The sequence below is a fragment of the Stigmatopora argus genome, chromosome 12 (genome assembly GCF_051989625.1).
Source record: "Stigmatopora argus isolate UIUO_Sarg chromosome 12, RoL_Sarg_1.0, whole genome shotgun sequence".
Lineage (NCBI taxonomy): Eukaryota > Metazoa > Chordata > Actinopteri > Syngnathiformes > Syngnathidae > Stigmatopora > Stigmatopora argus.
In genome coordinates, this window is record NC_135398.1 from 13,767,191 (window position 1) to 13,795,017 (window position 27,827).

The window sequence follows — 27,827 nt, forward strand, 5'->3', positions numbered from 1 at the left end:
TATGACGTAACTATATATTTCTGTATTTTGGTGCATTTTGAATGATTTGTTTCTTCTTTTCACTCTCTATTAGAAATACTTTTTTCAGGGTTAGGGTGTTGCAATCCGGAATTATCTGTGGAAAATCGTGTCAAAGTTGTACTTGGACAATGATTTCTATTTAAAAACATGTATTTTTGACGCTTAATAATGATTACGCATGCTGTTAATTATACTGTACTTTACTATTTCCAAACTACCGATAGACCTAAATCGAAACCATAATACGTACGTAAAGTCTCGCAAACGGAACTAAATACTGGCGTATGTTTTACCCGGAAATGTGTTAGAAACAGACCAATAACACTAGCCTACTACTAGTTCAGTATAAATCTTTATTTTCTTGTTTTTGTACGTCGCAGACCTGTACGTGTCCCTCACCTTAATAATTTATGACATTGGCCACTTTTGGACGTATCACAGTGGACGAGTTAAAGAGGTAAGTCAATTGTATCAATTTTACCAAAATGCATTAAGGTATGTACTATGTATGCTGTGTGTGATTTTCGGATTGCTCTAAAATCTTGCGGCAGAGCGTCATTATTTTTTTTACCTATTCGAAACCTGAAACCTGAAACGTGCATGTCCAATGATCCATTTCAGAACTCGTTCTCTCGATACACCACAGGTTAAGCACTTGGACGACAAAAATGGAACTCATCTTTTCGCAATCTGAAACGCTCACGGGGTCATTAATGGCCCTTTTTATTTCAGAATAAAATCCAAATAGATCTGCCGTTATTTATGTATGTGAGTTTTTTTTTAATACAGCAAATGTTCAGCACATAAACTTTAGGTCATGTCTCATCTCATTTTCTGAACAGCTTTATCCTCACTAGGGTTGCGGAGGGTGCTGGAGCCTACCTCCCTGAATTGGTGGCCAGCCAATCGCAGGGCACAAGGAGACAACCATTCACACTCATACCTAGGGGCAATTTAGAGTGTCCAATCAGCCTACCATGCATGACTTTGGAATGTGGGAGGAAACTGGAGTACCCGGAGAAAACCTACGCAGGCCCGGGGAAAACATGCAAACTCCAAACATGTGGATGGACCTGGATTTGAACCCAGGTCCCCCACTGTGAGGAAGGCGCGGTAACCACTCGCTCCACCGGGCCGCCTATTACTTTTTCTAATTTTTTCAAACTTTTTTAAGAACACAATACACAGCTATAAAGTTGCTTTCAAATGTTATGAGAACATCAAGTTAAAGTCACAGTTTACATAATGACTTATATATATTCCATCATTTTTTTCAGCTCTATGAGTCATGCTCCTGGTGGATTCTGGGGTGTTCATTGGAACAGCAGCCGACCTTAATGACAATGGGGGTTTGGCAGAAGCAGCAATTACTCACATCGTGTCTGTGGACTCTGTGGACCCGGGGCCTCGATTGCCACTGGATTCTGGCTATTGCAAAAAATGGATTAATGTCCTGGATGAGGTGACATCAGACCTTCTGAGCCACTTAGATGAGTGCTACTTGTTTATTCAAGAGGCCGTGGATGGAGGTGGGGCGGCACTTATTCACTGGTAAGGGTGAAAATCATTTTTGGTTTTAAAATAATGATCAAATATTCAATGTGTTTCCATTGAAATGAAATCATTCAACCAGCCATTAAAAAAAAGTCAACCACTTGAAAAGCAGCCGTTTTCAAGGATTTTGACTAATCTCCCAAGGCCCTCTTAATATCTGTGTATTTTTACATTTACTTTATATTTTGACTAAGACAAATGAAAGAATTAATCCCCTTTTTTATCTGGAAAACACATTTGATGGGACCTTTATATGTGCAATATTATTCAGTGACAGAAGAGGATTGTTTTACAGAATGGAGAATGGTTGAAAAAAGACCAAGGACTTTAATACAATATTTTTGTTTACATGACACCAACCAAGTATAGCAACATTTGATTTATTTTTCTTTTTTTAATGGTAAAATAATATTAATTATCATCATCATGAGTGTTTTAGCTTAGCAGAATGCATACAAGGCAATACAAAAAGTTGTTAGTGTGAACACATTTTTGGGAGGGAAAGTCATGGAAACTCAGACAAATATGTTTTGGCACTGAATGAGCTGTACGGCCAAAATACATGTTCCGTGTTTACACTATGTTGACATGATGAAATTCCCCTATCTCTGACTATCAAGTCAAATCCAACAACATGGCACATTCCAAGATTTTACTGAAACTCATAATGATTGATCCCACATCTAGCTTGTCCTCCTAAATCCGCCTATTATAGGCTAACCTGTAATTTAGCAATATTCTATTATCAAGACTGGAAATAATTTGGATTTAAAAGACAGGAAAAATAATCGTTGAATTTATTCACACACGGCAGCTAAACCATTTTTTTGTTAATTGGCGGAAGGTATGTTATTTTTTATTTGTGCAATTCTGCTTATTGGAAACAGTACTGATAAGCAGATGGCTTAAAAGACTGGTTTCTTCAAAATATCGGACAACAAAAAGGGAGACTAATAAACGGCCAAAAATATGTCAGATATAAATGTGTGTCTCCTTCAGTCAGGCTGGCCGCAGTCGTAGTGCCACCGTTGTGACTGCTTACCTCATGAAGAGATACAAGCTGTGCTTCACTGAGGCTTACCAGAGACTGAAGACTGTCAAGCAGGATGTGCAGTAAGTGTCTCATCACTCTCTTTAATGATGTCCCGATTTGATACTCACTACAGTAATCCCTCGATTATCGTGGTTAATGTAGACCAGACATAGCTGCGATAAATGCAAAACTGTGAAGTTTTTTAATAGGGTTGACCCTATTAAAAAAAAAAACTATCAAATATATATATATTGGATTAGAACTTTATTTTATCCTGTATTAGGGAAATTTCCTTGGTTGCAGTAGCAAGACACAAGATATTGTAGACCACGTGTCAAAGTGGCGGCCCAGGGGCCAAATCTGGCCCACCGTATCATTTTGTGTGGCCCGGTAAAGTAAATCATGAGTGCCGACTTTCTGTTTTAGGATCAAATTAAAATGAAGAGTTTAGATGTATATTAAATTTCCTGATTTTTCCCCTTTTAAATCAATAATTGTAATTTTTTAATCATTTGTTTCTGTGTTTTTAGTTCAAAAATCATTTTGTAAAATCTAAATATCTAAAAAAAGCTAAAATAAACATTGTTTTAGATCATAAAAAACGAATATTCAGGGCTTTTAATCCAGTTCTTTTAATCCATTTATAAAAACAAAATCTAAATATTATATCTAAAATGGTCCGGCCCACATGAAATCGAGTTGACGTTAACACGGCCCGCGAACCAACCCGAGTCTGACACCCCTGTTGTAGACCTTGGTAAAAAAAAAAAACTGGAGCCACACACGGGAAGTCCACAAGGTGGGGAACTTCTGCAGACTGAGACTGAGGTTACCGCACAGTCCCTCAGTAGTTTGGAGGATTTTTTTTTAATTCAGTGCTGAGTTCTAGTAGCAAGCGGAGGACAGGGGAGTGGCTTCCGCTTGCGAGTTTCAACATGGATTTTCACATTTTTCTGAACTTACAAATAAAATAATTAAATTACCCCCCCAAAAAAATCCCCCAGAAAAAAAACGCAATTTAGTGAAGCGACGATAGTTGAAGTCGTGATATTCGAGGGATTACTGTATTGGCATTGGTGTTCGATACGGCTAGTTTTGGAGTATCGGTTTTGGTCACAGGTTCGGATCATGCAGTAGTCGTGTTTTTTTCAGTACCATTGTGCTTTTCGTCTGCTGAAAAGCCAACCACAAGGCAAACGTCTGCTGAGCGGGACTACTTTTTATGAAAGTCATTTTGGTAACAGAGTATGGTGAAATATTTGTCAACAAAGTATTTCTCGAGGAAGTACTAGCAATGCCCCCCTTAATACAAAACAATATTTTTTCATTATTTTAGCATTATCTCTTACTGATCTAAAAATGTTGGTATCAGATTGCTATCAGCAAAACATAGTATCTTAAAAAAACATTGTTAAATGATATCCCATTGCACTGTTTGTGCTGTGTACCAAAATGTAATGGGAGAAATGGTTGTGCTTCTCAGGGTCAACAGGGGTTTTGAGGAGCAGTTGTGTCTTTATGAGATCTTGCAGTGTGAAGTCGACACCAGCAATCCACTGTATAAACAATACAGACTGACCAAGATCACAGAGAAATATCCTGGTAAGCATATATGAACAAGTGCTCTTAGAACAGGGGTGGCCAAGTCTGGTCCTCGAGAGCTCCTATCCAATCTGTTTTCCATGTCTTCCTCCACCAACACACCTGAATCCAATAATCGGGATCGGTATGAAGCTTCTGGACGGCTTGTTGATGAGTTGATCATTTGATTCAGGTGTAGTAGAGGAGGTAGACATGGAAAACAGACTGGACAGGGGCTCTCAAGTACCGGACTTGTCCACCCCTGTCTTAGAATGATTCTTATTTATTTTTCCCCTCAAGTTCTTCTTTCATTAATGGTGTTCTTTGTGCGTGACCAGAGTTGCAGCAGGTTCCCAGAGAAGTGTTTGCGGCTGACCCCGCTCAGTTCAACTCATCTGAACCCTCCTATCGTTGCAGGAAGTGCAGGTAGCGCTGTCTGATGTGGTTCTGTGCAGTATGGAAAAAATCTTATCAGGAAATAGGCTTATTTATATCATGATAGCAATATTCCGCAATATCATTTAGTTTGAATCATTCATTCATTTTTTGAACTGCTTCTCCTCACAAGGGTCGTGGGGGGTGCTGGAGCCTGTCCCAGCTAACTACGGGCACCAGGCGGGGGACACCTTGAATCGGTGGCCAGGCAATCGCAGGGCACAAGGAGACGGACAACCATTCAAGCTTATACTCATACCTAAAGGCAATTTCAGAGTTTTTAACCAGTCTACACTGCATGTTTTTGGGATGTGGGAGTACCCAGAGAAAACCCACGCAAGTCCGTGGGAGAACATGCAAACTCCACACAGTGAGGACCCACCTGGGATCGAACCCTCAACCCCAGACGTGCTAACCACTCGGCCGTTGGGCCACCTGGTTTTAATCATTGAATGGAAAATTATAGGGTATTAAAACAACATCATTCCCCCTCACTCAATAATAATGAATTCAAACATGCATACCTGCCACAAATATGAAACACACCAAGTCATGCTGCAACATAAAAGTATCCAATGTAAACAAAAACAGCTCAGTAACATACATTTTGCACATAAAATATCGAAATATCTTTTCGTAGTACAGTCGTACCTCTACTTATGAAATTAATTGGTTCCAAGACTTTTTTGGTAATTTGACAATTTCGTAAGTAGAGGTGTACTTTATATGTAAATTCTCTAATTCGTTCCACGGTCCTCACACAACTACCAACTAAACCCTTAAAAATTGGTCAAAGTGTCCCAATTTAATATGATAGGTGTGAGGAGACACGCAAAAATGAGAGAAAATTATAATAAAATTATGTATTAATGTCTTAAAATAAATCAAGCATATGACAATGTGCCCTGCGCTGCTGAAATATCTCCCTCCGTGGCCATAATGGATGTAATACATACATAATTTGCCCGCCAGATGGTGGCAAGAGCCTGTTGTATCAGGGCCGAAAGCCGTCCATTTGTAGTACATTTTAGACTTTCACGTGTGCCCTATGTGTGTGTGTTTAAATATGCGCCACGTTGCATTTATAGTTTTTAATTGCTTAATAAGGGGATTTCAAAATTAAATAACGGATAAGAAAATGCATTTTCTTTTTGGGTTGATTTCGTAACTTTTTCGTATCTCAAGTCGCTCATTTGCATGTACCCTGAAACTTTCGTACATAGAGCCATTCGTAAGTAGAGGTATGACTATTATTGATAATGAGATTCATATTTGTTATCTGTCTGTTTGCTGCTATTCCCAATTGTTTTGAATGCATCATTCACTTTTGGGAAAGGGAGTGACAACATTGCAATATTCGTATAGCCAGGTTTGCCCTCAAGATAATACCTTGTTGTAATTTTATTCATTTTTTTATAGTTATATTTTTCAAAGTAATGTAGTAGTCACTGTTTGTATTCATCAGCATACATGATCTGATCTGTAAAACATGACGGTAGCAAGGATAGATGGCAATTGCTGTATGCTGGTAGTCATTTTATCATTGTTTCGGAGATGTATGTCTTCATATTGTCTCATAGGCTGGATTCATGTACTTCATGTCTTGTGAACACACCCATTTGTTGTATGTACATAGAAAATGTTGTATGTGCCTCTTGAAATGTACATAGAAAAGGAGAAGTGGACACTTCATCCATAGTGTTAATGTAGTCAATAGTCTTTCAATGTTGCTCGTTAGATGTTCGACTTTTTGTAACAGTTTCTGTTGTTTCTCCTTTGCAGAAGATCTCTGTTTCGTAGCTCCAGTCTTCTCAGTCACCCGGTAGGAGAAGGGGCGTCAGCCTTTGGCCACAGGAAGTCCGCTAACCTAACTGGTAAGGTGATGCCTATTAATGTGTGTCTAACACCTAAAGCAATGCGTATCAACATGATAATTACAGTATTTTCTGGACTATAAGTTGCACCTGAGTATAAGTCGCACCATCCAAAAAATGCATAATCAAGAAGGAAAAAACATAAGTCGCACTGGAGTATAAATTGCATTTGGGGGGAAATTTATTTGATCAAATCCAACACCAAAAACATGTCATCTTGAAAGGCAATTTCAAATTAAAATAAAATAGAGAACAACAGGCTGAATAAGTGTACGGTATACTAACGTTACATGACTGACATGCCTGGTGATGTCGTAACATTAACGACGTAAAACATTAAGAGTTATTCAGATAACCCTAGCTTAAAGAACATGCTAACAAGTTCACTAAATCCAATGAAATCGTCATCCTCGGTGTCACTTTTAAGCAACTCCCCTAATTCGGGAGGTAGACGCGATTAGCTTTTTTTGTTTTCTTCATTTCAGTAAGAGTAACCTCCACTTTTCGCCAGTCCCTTACAAGTTTCTCGCTAACTGCAAACTTTCTTTCTGCTGCTCGATTACCATTTTCGGCTGCATATTTCACTATTTGAAAATAACCTGAAATGATATAATGTGTTAATAATTTCACACATAAGTCGCACCAGAGTATAAATCGCACCCCCGGCCAAACTGTGAGCAAAAAACTGCAAGTTATAATCCGAAAAATACGGTAATAGAAATGGTATGTTTTCTTTATGCAGAAGCAGTCCAGTGTACCTCATATTTTATTGAACCAGTACAGTGGATGGAACAAGCTTTACTTGGTGTTATGGACGGACAGGTACAGTATACAATGGTACCTCGAGATACGAGCTTGATACATTCCGGGACTAAGCTCGTATGTCGATTTTCTCGTAACTCAAATGAACGTTTCCCATAGAAATGAATTAAAAACAAATTAATTTGTTCCAACCTTCTGAAAAACACCAAAAACAGGATATTGGATTGGAAAAACATTTTTATTTGTTCTTATTCGCCATCTAATTAACAAAGTAACAAATAACCTGTGGTTTAATAGTACTGAAATGTGTTTAATAGTACTTAAATTAGACGGATTTCGCAGAGGGGAGAGAGAGAGAGGGACAAGGAGAGAGGGGGCGGGGAGAGAGAGAGAGAGAGACTTTTTGCACGGCAACGCGCTCGTAACAAAATAAACAAATTTAAATGAACTTGGATTACGATGCAAAAACACTCAAAAATAAATTTAATCTAACCTTACACTAAACTTAATTCTAATTTTGTTTTAAATTTTGATACTTTTCTTCTCCCGGGTTGGCTCTATTTGCCCCGCCTCCACCCTAACTTTCAGATGCAACCTATCCAGGGTTGTTTGCTTTTGTCTTCCCTTCAAAATATTCCGAAAATGATGCACACAAATGTCCTCACAATAGGATAACCCACGACCACTTGCCAACTTGCCCGGGAAGTAGTACTCCTCTCGTATTAGCAAACAAGCTCTGCCATTCGCACTGACTAACGGGAAAAAAACCACTGAAAAAATGCAACGCTCCGCCCAGTGCTCGTTGAGACATTACACGAGGGAGTTGCGACGGGAAAGACAGTGCCCATGATGTTCTTATGAGCAGCCTCTCGCGTCCGATGTATGCTCGTTTATCAAAATTTGTCTCGTATCTCAAGATAAATATTTGCTCAAAATTTTGCTCGTATGTCGGGGCACTCGTATGTCGAGTTATTACTGTACACTAGTCCTTGCAGAGATAGACTTTATACCTATTTGAACTGCATATGAGATTGTTAGAAATAATTTTGTTCTCGTTGCTTTTGCCCCAGCTGCTGTGTCCTAAATGTCGATCCAAGCTGGGCTCCTTCAGCTGGTGCGGGGATCAATGTTCATGCGGCCGTTGGATCATGCCTTCTTTTCAGCTTCATAGAAACAGAGTGGATGAGATCCGGCTCATTAACATACAGAGAGAACTCATCGCAGTTGGAAATGAATGACTCATAATTCAAACAAAACTGTTATGACTCGCAAAGTAGGCCTATCCATCTAGTAAGTATTCTGCTGCCCTTTTATACATATTGAAATAAAATGAGGAGTGCATTTAGCAGACAACTATTGTTGAAAAGTACCAAATTGTCACCAAGCTACTTCAAATAATCTATACCATTATATAAAGGGATCTTTGTCTGTGCGTGTGTGTATCTGTTCTTTCCTTATGGACTTTGCGTCTCGCTGCCTCTGCAGTGGACAAAAAGAACACCAAGTCTCGCACTCGCAGTGAAAACTATCATTACATACAACACACTAGGAACTAAGTCGTGCCTCTGGATGTCATTTTTGAGTGAGTCTACCCGGCAAACTGTCCGTTGATGTCTCGACTTAAATTAAGTCTTTCTACACATCTTAATAATGGAGAGAAAATGGACAACATACTTTTTAAGTCAAATGGGAAGCGTCGTCGTGACGCTAATGCTAAGATAGCTAGTCTCATATGGCACACAGCCGGTGAGGAAAAGGAACCCAAACTTAAATTATTGACGGTGTGTTCAACCTGGCATTAAACCAACACATTTGTTGGCATTTTGGCTCAATTGATTCCTAAAAAAATCTCCAGGTAATAATAATAATAATAAAACTGCACTTAGGCCAGTAAATTGCTCAACGACTTACCTCGTTGGCGTGCCAGTCGTCCGTCAGCATAGAAATGGCTGTTCCAGAGAACACAATACAGACGCTCCCCTACTTACGAACGCAATTGGTTCCGAGCGATTGTTCATAAGTTGAATTTGTTTGTAAGTTGATTCAGTGCTATATTTTGTATTATAATTTATGTTTAAGGCCGATATAAGTATATTGAAGGTTTATATAAGTGCATTTGTATGTTTAAGGCTTGTATAAGTTACACGCATTGGTTTGTACTGAAAAAAAACATTTAATAAAATGGAGAGAATATGTACAGTACTGTAGAGAGAGAGAGATTTATGTATTAGAAACTGGCCAAAAGAAGCGACCTAATGACGATTGCACAGTTTTCTTCTTTTTTTCCATCATAAATGATGCGGTAGCACTGTATGGCATCATTCAATTGATTTGCAAACTTTGTGCAACGTTCAATATTTGGGTCCTGCTGCTCGATCTTTCTGTTTATAAATGGTACTGACGGTCGAACGATTCAATGCCTGTGAAACGCTCACCACTCTCACGCGCATCAAGCTTCGTTATTATTGCCACTCGTTTCAAATGAAATGGCTTGCCTCTTCCTTGCAACTCCCTCAATAGAAGCCTTTAGCTTTTTACCAACCATATTCAATATTGGATGCAGGAGATATTTAATGATACAAATGAAAAAGGTTCTTTGCACACGATACATTCACGCACTTCCGCATTGCAACGAAGAAGAAAGTAGATGCTGGGTGAGCTGAGCTCTCACAGCGCCAGGCGTCGGTATTAGCGGCGGAAAGAAGTACTACTCCGAAAAAGGCGCGAAATACAAAATTGGACCTGCGAACATTTTTGGACTTAAACGCAATTTGCAGACATGTTCGTATGTACCGTTGTTCGTAAGTTGAATGTTCGTAAGTAGGGGAGCGTCTGTATATAGTAAGGCTTTTTTCTTTAAAAAATCGACATAGTATAGTAAGGCTAAGAAAGTTGGAGAATAAATCTGACTTCTGATTCTTCTCCTAGTTATTGCTGTGGTCCAGTGGCAAAAATATTGGTTCAGAACTTGAGGTGGGAATCAGGAGTGAGTTTCAATTCCACTCTTTGCAATTCACAAATTGTTTATTGAGGTAATGAAAAGGATAAATATAAATTCCAATCACTTCATTTCAGAAGTCACTGTGGTCAAGTTGCAAAGACAAACAGTCAGAACTTCTGGTGGACTCAAGTTCAAATCAGGAGTGAGTTCAATTCCACTCTTTGCAATTCTCAAATTGTTTATTGAGGTAATGAAAAGGATAGATATAACTTCCAATCACTTCATTTCAGAAGTCACTGTGGTCCAGTGGCAAAGACAATGGGTCAGAACTTCAGGTGGACTCAAGTTCAAATCAGGAATGAGTTCAATTCCACTCTTTGCAATTTTCAAATTGTTTATTGAGGTAATGAAAAGGATAGATATAACTTCCAATCACATCATTTCAGAAGTCACTGTGGTCCAGTGGCAAAGACAATGGGTCAGAACTTCAGTTGGACTCAAGTTCAAATCAGGAATGAGTTCAATTCCACTCTTTGCAATTCTCAAATTGTTTATTTAGGTAATGAAAAGGATAAATATAACTTCCAATCATGTATAGGCGGGCCGCCTCGTGGTGTAGTGGGTCAGTCACCTGCCTGCGACATGGGTGTCGAGGGTTCACGTCCCGGTGTCGCCAGTCAACAACTGTATGGTGTCGGCAGTCAGCCGAAGGCTGACTGTCGAACACCACCAGGAACCCCCCCCTCCCAACTGTCTTCCGGTCAGCCGAAGGCTGACCGGAAATATTGTTTTGCTGAAAAAAATGACTAAGTCTTTATTTGAATGAAAAAAGGATTACCCATTTACTGAACTACTAATGTAGTGATTAGTCAAACAAGAGCGGGATTCGAACCCCATTTCCCCCATGGCAGTCAAATCCACTAACTTGAGGTCTGTCTGACCCATTGTCTTTGCCACTGGACCACAGTGACTTCTGAAATGAGATGATTGGAAGTTGTATTTATCATTTTCATCACCTCAATAAACAATTTGAGATTTGCAAAGAGTGGACTTGAACTCACTCCAGATTTGAACTTATGTCCAACTACAATTTCAACCCATTGTTCTTGCCACTGGACCACTGTCTTCTGAAATGATGTGATTGGAAGTTATATTTATCCTTTTAATTACCTCAATAAACAATTTGAGAATTGCAAAGAGTGGAATCAAACTCACTTCTGATTTGAACTTGAGTCCACCTGAAGTTCTGACCCATTGTCTTTGCCACTGCACCACTGTAAAGTTGGAAGTTGTATTTATCCTTTTCATTACCTCAATAATCAATTTGAGAATTGCAACAAGTGGAATTGAACTCACTCTTGATTCCTACCTCATGTTCTGACCCAATGATTTTGCCAGTGGACCACAGCAACAACTAGAAGGTGAAGAATCAGAAGTCAGATTTATTCTCCGACTCTCTTAGCCTTACTTGCTATGTCATTTTTTAAAGAAAAAAAGCCTTACTATACTATGTCGTTTTTTAAGAAATTAAGCCTTACTATACAATATCGTTTTTTAAGAAAAAAAGGCTTCCTCTACTATGTCGTTTTTCAAGAAAAAAAGCCATGCTATACTATGTCGTTTTTTAGGAAAAAAAGCCTTACTATACTATGTCGTTTTTTAAAGGAAAAAAGCCATACTATACTATGTCGTTTTTTAGGGGGGAAAGCCATACTATACTATGTCGTTTTTTAGGGAAAAAGCCTTCCTCTACTATGTCGTTTTTCAAGAAAAAAAGCCATGCTATACTATGTCGTTTTTTAGGGGGGAAAAGCCATACTATACTATGTCGTTTTTTAAGAAAAAAAGCCTTACTATACTATGTCGTTTTTTAAGAAAAAAAGCCATACTATACTATGTCGTTTTTTAAAGGAAAAAAGCCATACTATACTATGTCGTTTTTTAGGGGGAAAAGCCATACTATACTATGTCGTTTTTTAGGGAAAAAGCCTTCCTCTACTATGTCGTTTTTCAAGAAAAAAAGTCATGCTAAACTATGTCGTTTTTTTAGGGGAAAAAAGCCATACTATACTATGTCATTTTTTTAGGAAAAAAAGCCTTACTATACTATGTCGTTTTTTAAGAAAAAAAGCCTTACTATACATGGTCTTTTTTAAACAAAAAAGCCTTACTATACATGGTCATTTTTTAAGAAAAAAGCCTTACTATACATGGTCTTTTTTGTAAATAAAAAGCCTTACTATACTATGTCGTTTTTAAAGACAAAAAAGCCTTACTATACTGTGTCATTTTTAAAGAAAATAAGCCTTACTATACTATGTCGTCTTTAAAGAAAAAAGCCTATACTATGTTGTTTTTTAAGAAAAAAGCCTTACTATACTATGTCGTTTTTTACGAAAAAAAGCCTTACAATACTATGTCGTTTTTTTTTAAGAAAAAAGCCTTACAATACTATGTCATTTTTTAAGAAAAAAAGCCTTACTATACTATGTCGTCTTTTAAGAAAAACGCTTTACTGTACATGGTCGTTTTTTTTAAACAAAAAAGCCTTACTATACATGGTCATTTTTTAATAAAAACCCTTAATATACATGGTCATTTTTAAAGAAAAAAGCCTGACTATATATACATAGTATTTATTTTTTAAACAAATAAAAGCTTTACTTTACATAGACCACTTTTTTTAAAAGAAAAAGCCTTACGATGTCCAGCCATTCAAGTCATTTTGCATGCCAGCTTTACGTTTGTACCAAATCTCGGGGTATTCTTTGCTCAGTTATGAAGCACGTCTAATAAGATGAATAAATATTTGACATTATCGTCGACAAGGAAAAAGAGTGTCGCCAAACTTTCGTCAAAACATATACTGCGCATGTGCTTAATTTACGCACCTGTGTCGACAATAGGCGTAACCACGCCCTTATTGAATGTTTAAAAGATGGTGTTGCTTACCGCGCTCCACAAGGTGGTTTGTCCTCCCAACTCAATGTCCATGTTTTGAAGATGACGTAGAATAGTCGTGATTTATAATAATAATAATAATAATCGGACATAGGCCATGTCGTCATTACCACAACACAAAAAAGCCTACTTGTCATCACACGCAGAAACTGCGTGTGACGAAATTGATGGTGCTTCTCCATAAGCTACGTTTAATCGGCAAAAGACCTAAATAAGTGTAAGTTACGGACTTGTAATTTGTCATTCCGCTGTTGTGGATACAGGTCGCTTACCTCTCGATTTCATACAGGTCGCTTACCTCTCGATTACCGCACCCTGTCTGCCACTTACCTTCCTTCAAGTCAGCTAGGAGGCGGCAGATCACCAACCAAACATCTATTCATATGCCGCAGAAGGGAATGTGTGTATGTTAGCGCGAGTTTAGATGTCTGATGGATGTGGGGAAAAAACTGTCCTTAAGCCTATTTGTCCGAGCTTTGTGGGACCTATAGCGTCTGCCAGAGGGCAGCAGCTGGAACAGATTGTGACCAGGGTGGTAAGGGTCCCCTATGATGTGCTTGGCTCTGCTGAGGTAACGCGGGCTGGCAATGTCTTCAAGTGAGGGCAGAGAGCAGCCGACAATCCTCTGGGCAGTGTTAATCACTTTCTGCATGGCCTTTTTGTCTGCCGCCGTGCTTCCAGCGTACCACACTGTGATGCCGTACGCCAGGATGCTCTCTACAGTGGTTCTATAGAAGGTTCTCAGAAGATTGGAGCCCAAGTTGTTCTTCCTGAGCACCCTGAGGAAATGGAGTCGTGTCTGAGCCTTCTTCACCACTGCCGTGGTGTTTGTAGACCATGAGAGCTTGTCCGTGACGTGGACCCCCAGGAATTTAAAGGACTGGACCCTGTCTACACATACTCCATTTATGAGGAGTGGGGCCAGATCTGTGCCGTGTTTGCGAAAGTCCAAGATTATTTCTTTAGTTTTCGTGGTGTTCAGTGTGAGATTGTTCACCGAGCACCACGAAGACAAATTGTTGACCTCATCTCTGTAAGCCGACTCATCCCCTCCTGAGATGAGTCCGACCACAGTGGTGTCGTCAGCGAATTTGATGATGGCGTTAGACTGGTGGGTGGGTGCACAGTCGTAGGTGTACAGGGAGTACAGAAGAGGACTCAGTACACAGCCTTGAGGGGAGCCAGTGCTTAGTGTAATGGAGGAAGAGAGGTGGGGACCAAGTCTAACAGTCTGTGGGCGGTTGGTCAAGAAGTCCTTTATCCAGCAGCAGATTGAAGAGGATAGTCCAAGGTGGGAGAGTTTGTCAGTCAGAATGTCCGGTTTTATGGTATTGAAGGCTGAGCTGTAGTCAATGAAGAGCATCCTCACGTAGTTCCCAGGGTGTTCCAGATGGCTCAGTGCTGTATGAAGAGCAATGGCAATAGCATCATCAGTGGACCTGTTTGCCCTGTAAGCAAACTGGTGAGGGTCAATTGAGGGAGAGATTGTATTCCTGATATGGCGGGCTACCAACTTTTCAAAGCACTTCATGATCACAGGCGTGAGGGCAACAGGCCTATAATCATTCATGCTGCCAATGGTTGGCTTTTTGGGGACAGGGATGATGGTGGCAGATTTCAGACAAGATGGAATGATGGATAGTTGCAGGGAACAATTGAAAATATTTGTGAAGACTCCAGCCAGCTGGTCAGCACAGGCTTTGAGCACCTTCCCAGGTACTCCGTCAGGGCCCGCAGCCTTCCTGGTGTTCACAGACCGCATTACCAGTCTCACTTCCTGTTTTTGTGGTCTTGATGCTATAAAACAGTGTGTTAGTACACTAATTTTACCAAATATTGAGTAACATTTTTGCTTAGTATTTTACATCAATTCACCTTTATTCCAGTGTCCGATCAGCCTACCATGCATGTCGTTGCAATGTAGGAGGAAACTGGAGCACCCGGAAAAAAACCCACGCAGGCCTTGGGAGAACATGCAAACTCCACACATTTGGACAGAGCTGGATTTGAACCCAGGTCCCCCACTGTGAGGCCGACGCACTAACCACTCATTGATGCTTTTTAAAAAAATGTTTCGCAGCTGTAGTGGCAGTAAAGGTTTTATAGCCATAAAACATTTATTGAAGGTGAGATTGATTCACATGTAGCACTACTGAAGCCCTAGGTGGGAAATGCACGGCCCGCCACTGGAGCCTACCAGTGGTGGTCTGTGCATTTTCTCGTAGCGCCTTCAACGGGTAAAATCCACTTCCTAGCAGCGTTTAATGATTAAATACAAATACTGGAGCTTTTAAGACATCATAACCGGCGACAGCGGTGAACGTCGATACGTCCATACGCGAAACGGCAAAAATTGCAGCAAAATGGGGTAAAATCCACTTCCTAGCAGTATTTAGTGATTAAATATAAACACGAGCTTAAATACAAACACTGGAGCTTTTCAGATATCAGAACTTGGCCCACAATTGAAATATTATTTAGGAATATAGCCATATTTTACTCACCAAAAATCCTTTTTAACTGTACACAATATCCATCCTCCTTTCTCTCTTCCTTCTTTTCTATCGCCATCGAAGCTAATGCTGAAAGTCGAGACTGTCCTGTCGTATTTCTGGCATAGTCCGTCTTGAAAATGGCTTTAAATCAACACAACATATTTGCAATTTGCAGCTCTCTACAAATACAGTTTGGTAGGTCTGGCTAATCATTAGCCAATCATAGTTGGTGAAAGCGATGACATATCCCTAAGCCTGCGACAAGGCAATGCATTGTGGTGTTGCCAACTCGAAATCTGATTGGTTAAAGCAACAGTCTTATTGACGCTTGTTTAATGCAGCAGAGCCCGCAGAACTGATTGTGAAGGCTTTGAGGCAGATTTCTGACCCTGGCAACAAATAATGACTGAAATGTGATTGGTTAAATGCTTCAATATGAAAACACACATCTGGAAGCAGTGCAACCAGGGGGAAAAGCAACGAAAGGAAGCTAACAGACCATTTGGAATTATTTAATAAGTATTGATGGACAAAATATAATATATGATTCAGATATTTCTTAGGCCAGCAGAGAAGGCCTTGAAGGCCCTGACGGCCCGCCACTGGAACCTACACGTCAGACACAAGACAAGAAGCACATCACTATCGAGACTTGCTGAGACAAAAGAAGAAATTGTCTGGTGCCAAAACAAAATGCCTATTTATGGAGTAAAAAATACAACTTAAACATGAACATAACCACACAGTATATACAGTATATATTTTTCATCAAGATAAGTAAACCGCAGATTTTCAAAGTACTGTATATGTTGCTACAATATAAATTAATACAAATCCCAATTATATTTGACACTAACACAGAAGCTACACATTGAGGTTCAACTGTTGATGCACCAAATGTCCTCATACAAAATGGATTTACAGGAAAACTCCCTATTTACGGTTTAAACAATTTATTTTCTCTGATGATTGTCATTGACGGGGCATGGTTGTTCTTGATATTACACAAATTTACAGTTTAATGACATCAATGTGTGGACATTTTCAAATAAAGTCAATTTAAACTTTGTTTTAATAGTTAGTAATTTGTCTTACCCTATATGTAGTACTGTATAACAGAAGTTACAATGGAAAATTAAATCTGGAAGCCAGTTAAATTATATTTTAGTCAGACTGTGTAAGAGTACTGGTATGTTGTTCCTGTTCAAATTACTGTATTTGAAAGGTTCTACTTTGCATATTTGGAGCATCCTGCCCTTGTGCTGTCTTCAGACCCTCCGTTGATGGATGTCTCCGACGTACGTGTTTTCTATACACAGTACAATGTAGTGGTTGGAGCACGAACGTGTGTGTTGTCCTAACAGGCGTCCCGTTTGAAGCAGAGCAGCCTGACCCGTCACCGCCATGTCGGCAGTCCTCCATGCTTCGCAGTAGTTCATAGTCGTGCGGATTCCCACAGCACTTGAACCATGCCAGATCAGCTTTTCTGGCCTGAAATGGAAGGAGAAAACCGTTTCAAATCTGCCTTTTAAGAATCATTCGAACTCAAAACATTGGTCAACACATTCACTCACAAACACTTACCATGCTGAGTCAGTCATCACATTGCGCCCATCAAAAGAGTAAATGGGGATGGAGGGGTCAAATGTGCCACCGTTTCCCGAGAAAATGGACATCCAACTTTTGAACAGCATTTCACCCTGTTGGGGGAACAGGGCAAAGAAAAAAAAGTTAGAACAGGGACTAAAGTCTTGTACTGATTCCATATTTTGTGTACTATACTCATTATATCAAATATCCTCACCCTTAGATTAACTACAGGCATGTCGCTGCGGTCTGCCTTCCGCACAATGGTGGCCAGGTCTTGGAGGTGCGAGGACAGGAATGCTCGGTATGTGCTCGTCAGGCCCATAGTCCGTGCTTGCTGGTAGCACTGAAAGTCGGCCCCACGGATCCCTCGCATATCCCCCTTTAATGGAGCGTTTAGAGCCACTAGATGGAGCTACACAAGAGAAAAGAAAATATACATACACTATTTATGGAAAGCACACAAGGAGGCCTGATGCATATCGACAAACCACCAATGCCATTAAAAGAGCATGCTAGCTCGGGCTTTTGGCTCAGCAGTCAGCACGTTCAACCTTTCAATGTGACAGCATGGGTTCAAACCCAGGGTCGTATGCAAATGAGAAAACGAGACAATGTCACTACGACTCTCAGACAGGCTATATTAATCCCATGTATATGTATACATGTACATCTATGTGTATGTATGTATATGTGGGTTTATATATATGTATATGTATATACATATGTATATATATATTTATTTCACCAACTCGCATATTTATTTATATATCTATGTATTTATATATTTATTTATATATTTAGTTCTTAATTTATTTATTTATTAACTTATTTATTACCCTTTTTATTTATGTCTAAAATGTCTTTTCCTGTGTCTGTAATCTCACCCTCTTGCTACTGTGACAATGAAATTTCCCGAATACGGGATGAATAAAGTTATCTAATCTAACCTAACTAATGAACAAGGTGTAACGGATGAAAACCCTTTCAACAAGTCAACTTTAATAATTCAAATACGTAAATTAGCTGAGAGTTCTTCACTACCCACATAAGAATGTAATGGGTCACCTCACTTAGGTTGAACTATCGATAAACGTGAATGAATGCATTTTTACGCCTTAAAGACCAAAATTGTGCCTCTTCTTGGCCAGACATACTCACTGAAATCACCTGAAACATAATAGCAAGCTTTAGTCTTAATCTAAAAGTTTTGAGACAATTTGACATTAAAATTGGCGAGTGGTTAGCACATTGGCCTCACAGTTCTGGGATCAAGAGTTCGATCCAGGTGGGTCCCTACTGTGTGGAGTTTACATGTTTTCCCTGGGCTTGCGTGAGTTTTCTCCAGGTACTCCGGTTTCCTCCCACATCCCAAAAACAAATCAAGCCTTCCTGTTGGGTTTTTTTTCTCCCAGGAGTGACTCTATAATAGTATAATATTTGGCTGTTAACTTAATTATGACTATAACTTTACCCAGGTGTAACTTATATATACTTTTTATACTCCTCTGACAAGAGCTGAAGTAATACTAAAGATGGAAAAATAGATTTATATGTGATTTGGAGGGTGATGGAGTTGAATTCTGGTACATAACTGTTAATATATCACATGGACAGATGCGTATTTGTCCCTTTGTTCTCCATTTTATTCTGGTGAATATTATTACTATTTTATATCATGTTTGTTCTTGGTCCATGATCAAATAAACATTTCCCCATAATGCAAATTATATTACTTTAGTTCTTTCTATATTCCCAAAAGTATGGTGCTCCCTAAATTTAAACAATTAAACTTAACAGCACAACAAAATAAAACTCTAACAATTAAAAAAAAACTGCATTTCATATTGGTATGTGAAAGATTCAAACTCACCCCAGCAACGGAATTGAAGGTCTGTGGCAGTATGTTAAAACTTGGCTGATATCCTCTATTCCCCTCATGTAGCTCCTGTCCAACAATTACAAACCATGTTTTTTAAAAGCTGCATTTGCCATTTGTCTGTTTGTACTCAATGAGAATACCTGGCTGTGGCTCCTGTGTGGTCTGCTAAATTCTCCCAGTTTGCTGTGGGTGCGATGTGCTGCTGTGGATGGCGGTTCAGATCGGATCAAGTTTCCAAGCTGAAAAAGAATGCATACACTTAGGATTGCCATTATTTTACACACTGGTCCAGCATCAGGTGAGGTTTGTTTTGTGCTTAAAGTCAAGCGACTCTACCATACCAGTCATGTGCATGTACAATACACACCTGAACTTTGCGCCATCCACTCTGTGATCTGATGTAAAGCTCTCCTTCGCCATCGGACACATATGCCAATGTTCCCTCTGGAACCAAGTGGGTCTCTCTGGTCAGAGCATGAGTTGTCTCATAGCTGGACACCTGAGCAGACACGCCAGGCACGGAAATGTAAATGGGGTTTTACAGTTTTATTTTGAAAAAAATGTAGTACAGTCATACCTCTACTTAGGAATGCCTCTAGGTACGAAAGTTTCAGGTTACGATTTTTTTAAATATGCAAACGAATGACTCATGATACGAAAAAGATCCAAGTTACGAAATCCCCCAAAAAGTAAATGCATTTCCTTATCCATTATTTTATTTTGGATTCCCCTTATTAATTGATTAAAAACTACAAATGCAACGTGGGACATATTGTCAAACACACATAGGGCACACGTAAAAGTCTCAAATGTACTACAAAGTGGACGGCTTTCGGGCCTGGTAGAACGGGCTCTTGCTGTCATCTAGCGGACAAACACGGGTATTACATCAAGAACGGCCGCGGAGGGAGATATTTGAGCGGCGCAGGCAATGTTCCCTCTAATTTTTCGTTGGTCTGAGCAGAAAGTCAACCTCCCTGAGTGCACCGAGTACCAGTGTGAGCGACATCATCGGTACTCGGATGATTCGCCTAAAGACGTTTCGCCGACGGACGTTTGACAGACGGGCAGGTCGCCGAATGAACGTTCGGCGGAACGTCCATTCGGCGACCTGTCCGTCTGTCAAACGTCCGTCGGCGAAACGTCTTTAGGCGAATCATCCGGTCACGACATCATCATTGCTCGCTATGGGCACACCAGTATCACACCTGCCACAAGCAGGTGCATGTCAATGTTCCCTCTAATTTTTCCCTCTAATGTCAAACATGCTGTAAAACACGAAAAACATAAGTGGACAGAGCTACTGCCACTGGCTGCCGCTTAAACGGCGCCATCATGGGGAAAGGGGTAAAAAAAAAAAAAAAAAAAAAAATCCGATTTTTTTTTTTTTTTACTGCGCGCCATATGATTGCTGCTGCGCAGAGAAGACGAGAGTAGTGCGCAATTGCGCACGCGCGCAGCTTAGAGGGAACACTGGGCGCAGGGCACATTTTCGTATGCTTTATTTATTTTAAGACATTAATAAATAATTTCCTTATAATTTTCTCTCATTTTTGTGTGTTTCCGCACATCTTTCGTACAAAATTTGGACACTTTGACCAATTTTAAAGGGTTTAGTTGGTAGTTGTGAGAGAATTTACATATAAAGTACACCTCTATTTACGAAATTTTCAAGTTACGAAAAAAGTCTTGGAACCAATTAATCTCGTAAGTAGAGGTAAGACTGTACATGTTTTTTTTTTTACCAGATTTGAAATTCCTGGTGGACCAGGAGGACCAGGAGGGCCCGGAACACTGATTCCTGCTGACAACATAGACACACGTAAAAATCAACAATAACACAAACCTCAACTTGAAAAAGGTGAATTTCTAAATATATTCAATCTTTGGTGTCTGGTCCTTCTTAATACCTCCTCTGAAAGTAGCTAGCGGTCCTGGGTTTCCGGCAGGTCCAGGTGGCCCTCTTGGACCCGGGCGTCCAAACCCAGGGGCTCCACGTTGGCCCGAAGAACCGGGAGGACCTGGAGGGCCAATGACTGACTCCCCTTTTGGACCCTGTGATAAACAGATGCGTATATACACCTTAAATTAGAAATGCATTGATATGCATTAAGGACAGTGTTCCCTCTAAGCTGCGCGCGTGCGCAATTGCGCACTACTCTCGTCCTCGCTGCGCAGCAGCAATCATATGGCGCGCAGTAAAAAAAAAAAATCGGATTTTTTTTTTTTTTTTTTTTTTTTTTTTTTTTTTTTTTTTTTTTTTTTTTTTTTACCCCTTTCCCCATGATGGCGCCGTTTAAGCGGCAGCAAGTGGCAGTAGCTCTGTCCACTTATGTTTTTCGTGTTTTACAGCATGTTTTACATGAAAAATGGACAGGTCGCCGAATGGACGTTCCGCCGAACGTTCATTCGGCGACCTGCCCGTCTGTCAAACGTCCGTCGGCGTAACGTCTTTAGGCGAATCATCCGAGTACCGATGATGTCGCTCACACTGGTACTCAGTGCGCTCAGGGAGGTTGACTTTCTGCTCAGACCAACGAAAAATTAGAGGGAACATTGATTAAGGAACTGATGAAATATTTAGGATGGACACGTGGAGGAAGAACATATTTATTTGGTAGCAATGGTGAACTCACCACAAGTCCTGACCGGCCTGGTAGTCCCGGAGGACCGGGAGCGCCGCAGTCACCCTTTTCACCTTTGGATCCCTGGTCACCTTTACCACTCTGAAGATTTCACAAAGAAACTATGCAGTGACAACAATATTAAAAAAACACACACATCTGCCAAGACAAGCTTTAGATCAAAATCTGTTTCTGTTGCCCACCTGAATTCACTCTAAAAAATTGTACTCACCGAAATTACATCTGGAAACCCAGGGGCTGCCAAAAGAGAAGATCAGAAAACATCAAATACTGTGTCTACTTATGAATTAGTAGCTAACTAATGGGACATACTGTAGTCTAGGTTTTACCTGGGGTTCCTGGTTCTCCGGGTATTCCAACATCTCCTTTTTGGCCTTTAGCTCTAGCGACATCAATCCCATTCTTTGAATCCTACACAAAGAAATAAACATCAGCATCAGAATATGTGGTTGTGATGAAGAGCCAACACGCACACAGTGAATGCTGAAACAATATGAATTGTTAAAGACTGTACAATATACGATTAACATGGTGTTTCATTAATAGATTGCCCTTCTGTCTGTATTCAAACATCAAATTCATACAAATGTTAGGACATTGGAAATACAGCTTCGTTAAGGATATAAAGAAGGGGTGTCCTACAATGGGTCACAGTGGGTGAAGATTTTTATTTCAACTGAACCAGCACGGACAGTTTAACCAATAAGGTTTCTCCTGAAGACAAGTTTAGCGCCTGACTGCAATCAACTGATTACACTTTTAAGACACCAGATTGCTAAATGTGTATCCTCTTTATCGGGTGGAATGAAAACCTGCACCTACTCCGACCCTTGAGTACACCCATTATATAAAGTCACAATTATTTTCTATAATCGCGACCCTAGTGAGGATAAAGCGGTTCAGAAAATGAGATGAGATGAAAATTACTCTGGAATGGCAATTCAATAAGGTTTCTTTGTAAAAGTTGAATTAACACAGTCTATCATGCATGTCTTTGGAAGTAACCTATAATTGCTAAAGCTACTTTTTGTTCAATGCACACACTTTGATTGAAGCAGGACAAACTGTAGCAATATGATAAGTGGTAGCAAATGTGTGTACTGTAGATCTAGGACAGGAAAACTTTATCTGGAGCATTATTTCCAGTAAGATGTTCCTTACATATTATTAATTAGAATTGCCGCTTTTGTTTTTATTAACTGCTAGTGTTGAAACTAGTCTCAAGACAACACTTAGAGAGGGTTTTGTTCCTGTCTAGGTCTTGACTTCTTAAAGTCTTTGTCTCTGTTGGTCCTAGTCCTAGGGAGTTTAGTCACAAGCATAACACTAGCATCTGCCTAGTTTACAAAATATCTCTGGTTGAAAGCTGTCAGTCTTCAGTCACACTTAATTGAGTATTTGGCTTTAAGCTTGTTTTTGACATTGTTAAGGGAGTCAGATCACGTGGAAGGCCTTTGGTGAAAACATAAGGCAAGACAAATGCTATCTGTATAGATTGGTGTTAGGTGACAGTGTTAAGCACATCCGGCACGCATAACCCCACAAAACCTTGTTCTTTTTATGCACTCTTTACTACCTTTGAAGACACATAATTGAGCGGACGGAAAATCTCAAAACCCATCTTGCCTTGAAAGCTGGTTTAAATTGTTAAAAAATGCATAAAAAGCTATTTTAGTATTAGCTACGTTCATTTGGAAAAGAATCCCTTCACCACACCCAAGACAAAAAGTTAAATGACCAAACCCTTGTTAATGATTTCAGTAAAGCAGCTGTTTTATCACAGGGACCACATGAGATAGTTGGGGGAACCTTTCCCCCACACCCAAAGCCATAGGGTCTGAAATCCAAAAAATGCAATAATGAAGAAGAAGCCAGGCAGGGGAAAGAGGTATATGAGTGACAACAAGGTGCGGCCAGAGAGCTGCCATGCTGCTCTATCCACACCCCAACAGAACCATCAGATGACCATCCATTTCAAATGGAATTAGGCCATTCAGATGGACTGCCTTAAACTTACTGATCCCTTTTTGCAGTGCGGTCTGGGGCGCACGGGGAACACTGTCTTTAAAAGAAGAGCAAGTTATCAGCTTTGAAAAACGGAACCATCACTTGGGATGGCTCCACCAATTGGACTAAAAATTGAAGCGAAAACAACAACAACAAAAATGTCAAAAATGTCCCAAAATGTGGGAGCAATACAGTTGATACAATCGGTAATTTGGATGTAAAAGTGCCCTTATTTCTCAAAAATTTTCATTTGTTTGACGATGTGCAGCTAATGTTATAATGGTGTCAGTTTAGGTCTAACTGATTTCTACTTTCCAGTAGAACAGATGCCTCTAAAACTCATGAAAGAACTGAGGAAAACCAGTTTAGCACTAATTTAAAGATGTGTGGGAATTGTCATCCTCCCAAGCTATTAACATTATTAAAAATAAACCACAACCACAAAGATGAACACTTACTCCATTCAGGCCGAGAATTCTTCCTGGAAGTCCAGGTACACCAGGTGGACCCGGGGGACCCTGAGAATATAAAAATAAATAAATAAAAAATCAACATGCTGTAAAAGATACCATCCAATAAATAATATATTTTCAGTTTTGCAAAAGCAACGAGAACCTCTTTAACAACACTAAAACCATGTATATGCAAGCTCTGAAAGTATTGGACATAAAACCAAAAACGCACCACCACTTTCAGATATGAAAAAAACACAAATGTCTGAACTGGGAAAATACTGTTAAATATGCAGATGCCACCTTAGTTTACAAAATCTTCCATCACAAAGCTCCTCCTCCACTGCAAGATTTGTGTGGTTGTGGGCAATGTTCCCTCTAAGCTGCACGCATGCGCAATTGCGCACTACTCTCGTCTTCTCTGCGCACAGCAAATCATATGGAGCGCACGAAATAAAATCCCAATTTTTGAATTTTTTCTGCGAGACCTACGCGCGAACCACTCATCCGCCGGGCCGCCCAATCATTGATATTAATCATTACATTTTATTATTACTAAATCATTTATGTGTAGTAGACATGCACCTGCTTATGGCAGGTGTGATACTGGTGTGTGCCCATAGCGAGCAATGATGATGTTGCTCACACCAGTACTCAGTGTGCTCAGGGAGGTTGTCTTTCTGCCCAGACAAACAAAAAATTTGAGGGAACATTGGTTGTGGGTATGTCTATGTATGTTTCATCATTTATCTTCAACCTACACAAGAGACTAAAGATGGAAATTAGCCCTATGCTGCAATCTTCCATATTTACATATATATATGTTCATTAACATAAATGTGTTCATTAATAAGTGCGGTTCCTTGTTAAATAACTCAAACTCCAAACTCTAATTTATCTGCATTTACATGTTCAAATATTTTCATTCAATGAATAGTTAAGAATGGTGTTTTTCTAAAATAAATAAATAAAAAATTCTCTTACTTGTAGGCCAAAACAATCTCCTTTTTCCCCTTTCCTACCCAGCATACCAGGTCGTCCCTGTCAAAAGAGAATCCAAAAAGTTTTTGTATGCATCAATAGGTATAAAGTAAATTACTTACAGAGCGACCAGGAAACCCGTATTCTCCTTTTTGTCCGGGTGGTCCATATGGGCCCTTAAAGAATAAAAAGCAACATTTATCTTTGTATTTTTTAGATTAAATAATGACAGCAAAAACATATTTTTGGTGTCCAAAGCCTACATTCATTTGTATAATTTCTCAGTGCAGATTTGCCTGACCAATAACAAAAAATGCATTTAAATTAGTTGTGTCTGTTAGGGATTGGTTTTGCTGTTTTCTCCCCCTGTGTGACCTGTCCTTGTTATTTGCCCTTGAGTTCACCTGTTGCATACCTGTCAACCTCTGCCGATAACTGCCCTTATAAATGATTATGATTCCCCTTACAAACCCCCAAAAAACCTTACAAACACCGTACGAGTTGTACGGTGTTTGTAAGGTTTTTTGGGGGTTTGTAAGGGGAATCATAATCATTTATAAGGGCAGTTATCGGCAGAGGTTGACAGGTATACTGTTGTTTGGTAGTACACTCTCACTTCATGCTTCACGCTCTGCAAAAACTAACAGTGTCCCTTATGAGAAACTTACAGTGGGCCCTGCAGGTCCAGGCAATCCACGGGCACCCTGTCAAAGTAGAAAACAGTATTTTGTGAAGATAATGATTACATTTGGTGCAATCATTTTTGGGATCAACACATACCTCCTTCTAAAACTTCTACGTTACATTGCACAATATTTTACTCAACATTTTATGCCTGCATAGATTTTACCAGGTCATGCTAATTGTAAATTTGAGTGCAATATATTTGCAAATGGTTCACAATGGACAATCCAATATTTTCCAATTTTAAAAGTTGATTGTCATATCTGAAAAGTTGTTTTGGTTTTGATTCTGTTTACAACAGATAACCTGTTCCTTTATTTTCATCCAGGTTGCCGCAGCTCTGTAGACTATGTCAACTAAAGTTGTTTCCACATTAACAGTCAGAATTAACAGCGTCTTGTAGCATTCAGTCATTTTATAAACCGCTTATATTCGCAAGGGTCGCCAGGCGTACTCCACTAGAGTGAAAAACCTTTGTTCCGAATGTCAAATGAATCATGACAAATTCAGAAACAAAACAAGGATATTTCATCGAACAATGGCAAAATCTGATACCGAGGGAAAAATTGATAAAAACCGCCATGGTTGCACAATTTCTTCTTAAATGGTGACTTTTGAGTTTCCCTTTAATACTTCCTGGATGCTGTATTGAGAATTGGATTATGAACAAAATTGATTCGCTGTGGCGAGCCCTCACGGGAAAATCCATTTATCATAGGTGTTTCCTTTCCCATTAAACAAACTAGCATCCTTTTGGTTTGAAGTTTATTTGTTTTCAAGTAATTGTAGGTGAAAGGGATTTTTTTAACACTGAATTTTGTATGAATCAAAATGAATTTGTAATAATCCAATTGCAAAAAATGTACTTGCAATAATATAGAAGCAGAAAACATTCAATTTGCTGAGTGGGGACTAAATCCACATAACAGGTGATGCAACACAAGTGACCCTTACAAAAAAAAAATGTATTTAAAGATAAACATGATTAATTCACTAAGCTATATTACCAGAGCGTATACTGTAAAAATCTACCCGGTTTTACTTTTTAGCACACTGGTACATCACCATATTTGAAAATAAAAATACCTAATTTGATTTAAGAATCCTATATTGGTGGAAAATGTAGTGGATGTATAATTATAAGTGGGAAGGAAAACCTTAATGCCTCTGGGCCCATGTGGGCTTCTTGACGCAGTTAAAAGGGATCCATCTGCAGCAATGGTCACACCTGGCTCTCCCTTTGCTCCCTGTTAACACAGAAGGAAAATACATAATACAGTAATCCCTCGATTATCACGTCTTCATTTATCGCAAATTCACTACTTAGCGATTTTTTTCCGTTATTAATTATTATTATTATTTTTTTAAGTTCATAAAAAAGTGAACATCCATTCTGAAACTTGTAAGCAAACGCCACTTTTGCTACTAGGACTCAGCACTGACGTGACCAGACGTTTCGTCGAAAGACGTTTGGTCCCCGGACGTTTGGTCCCCCGGACGTTTGGTCCACCGGACGTTTGGTCGACCGGACGTTTGGTCGACCGGACGTTTGGTAGAACGGACGTTTGGTAGAACGGACGTTTGGTAGAACAAGACGTTTGGTAGCACGGACGTTTGGTCGCCAGGTTCGCTCGCTGTCAAATTATGACAGAGAGTTTACTGTTGATATTTCAATATTAGATAATTAGATATTAAACTCACTCTCTCTCTCATGATTATAATTTTGAGAGCTGGTTTCAACAGTAACAACCCGGCGACCAAACGTCCGTTCTACCAAATGTCCATTCCACCAAATGTCCGTTCCACCAAATGTCCGTTCTACCAAACGTCCCTTCTAACAAACGTCCCTTCTAACAAACGTCCCTTCTAACAAACGTCCCTTCTAACAAACGTCCGGTCGACCAAACGTCCGGTCGACCAAACGTCCGTTCT

General features: G+C 39.6%; 2 protein-coding genes across 6 annotated transcripts in view; one reads left to right on the forward strand and one right to left on the reverse strand.

The window, feature by feature from the left end:
- The first annotated feature begins 334 nt into the window (after positions 1-334).
- On the forward strand, positions 335-8,692 carry dusp12 (dual specificity phosphatase 12). Its single transcript, XM_077615969.1, has 8 exons — positions 335-478; positions 1,299-1,572; positions 2,575-2,688; positions 4,092-4,210; positions 4,528-4,615; positions 6,407-6,498; positions 7,241-7,320; positions 8,331-8,692. The coding sequence occupies exons 2-8, from the start codon at positions 1,310-1,312 to the stop codon at positions 8,496-8,498; spliced, it is 924 nt and encodes a 307-aa protein (XP_077472095.1). The 5' UTR covers positions 335-478; positions 1,299-1,309; the 3' UTR covers positions 8,499-8,692.
- Positions 8,693-16,153: 7,461 nt separating this feature from the next.
- col15a1b (collagen, type XV, alpha 1b) overlaps positions 16,154-27,827 on the reverse strand; it is a 52,761-nt gene continuing 41,087 nt past the window's right edge. For 3 of the 5 annotated variants that reach the window (XM_077615965.1, XM_077615964.1, XM_077615961.1), the window contains 17 exons: positions 27,053-27,142; positions 25,880-25,915; positions 25,334-25,387; positions 25,215-25,271; positions 24,237-24,296; positions 23,789-23,833; positions 22,101-22,182; positions 21,983-22,008; positions 21,763-21,852; positions 21,037-21,181; positions 20,872-20,930; positions 19,494-19,625; positions 19,267-19,365; positions 19,118-19,192; positions 17,462-17,659; positions 17,242-17,357; positions 16,154-17,148 (listed from right to left, as the gene is read on the reverse strand). In XM_077615965.1, the coding sequence (XP_077472091.1) occupies positions 16,926-17,148; positions 17,242-17,357; positions 17,462-17,659; positions 19,118-19,192; positions 19,267-19,365; positions 19,494-19,625; positions 20,872-20,930; positions 21,037-21,181; positions 21,763-21,852; positions 21,983-22,008; positions 22,101-22,182; positions 23,789-23,833; positions 24,237-24,296; positions 25,215-25,271; positions 25,334-25,387; positions 25,880-25,915; positions 27,053-27,142 (1,587 nt within the window). In that variant the 3' untranslated portion in view covers positions 16,154-16,925. The remainder of the gene's footprint in view (positions 17,149-17,241; positions 17,358-17,461; positions 17,660-19,117; positions 19,193-19,266; positions 19,366-19,493; positions 19,626-20,871; positions 20,931-21,036; positions 21,182-21,762; positions 21,853-21,982; positions 22,009-22,100; positions 22,183-23,788; positions 23,834-24,236; positions 24,297-25,214; positions 25,272-25,333; positions 25,388-25,879; positions 25,916-27,052; positions 27,143-27,827) is intronic. The other 2 variants (XM_077615962.1, XM_077615963.1) reach the window with 2 other exon arrangements.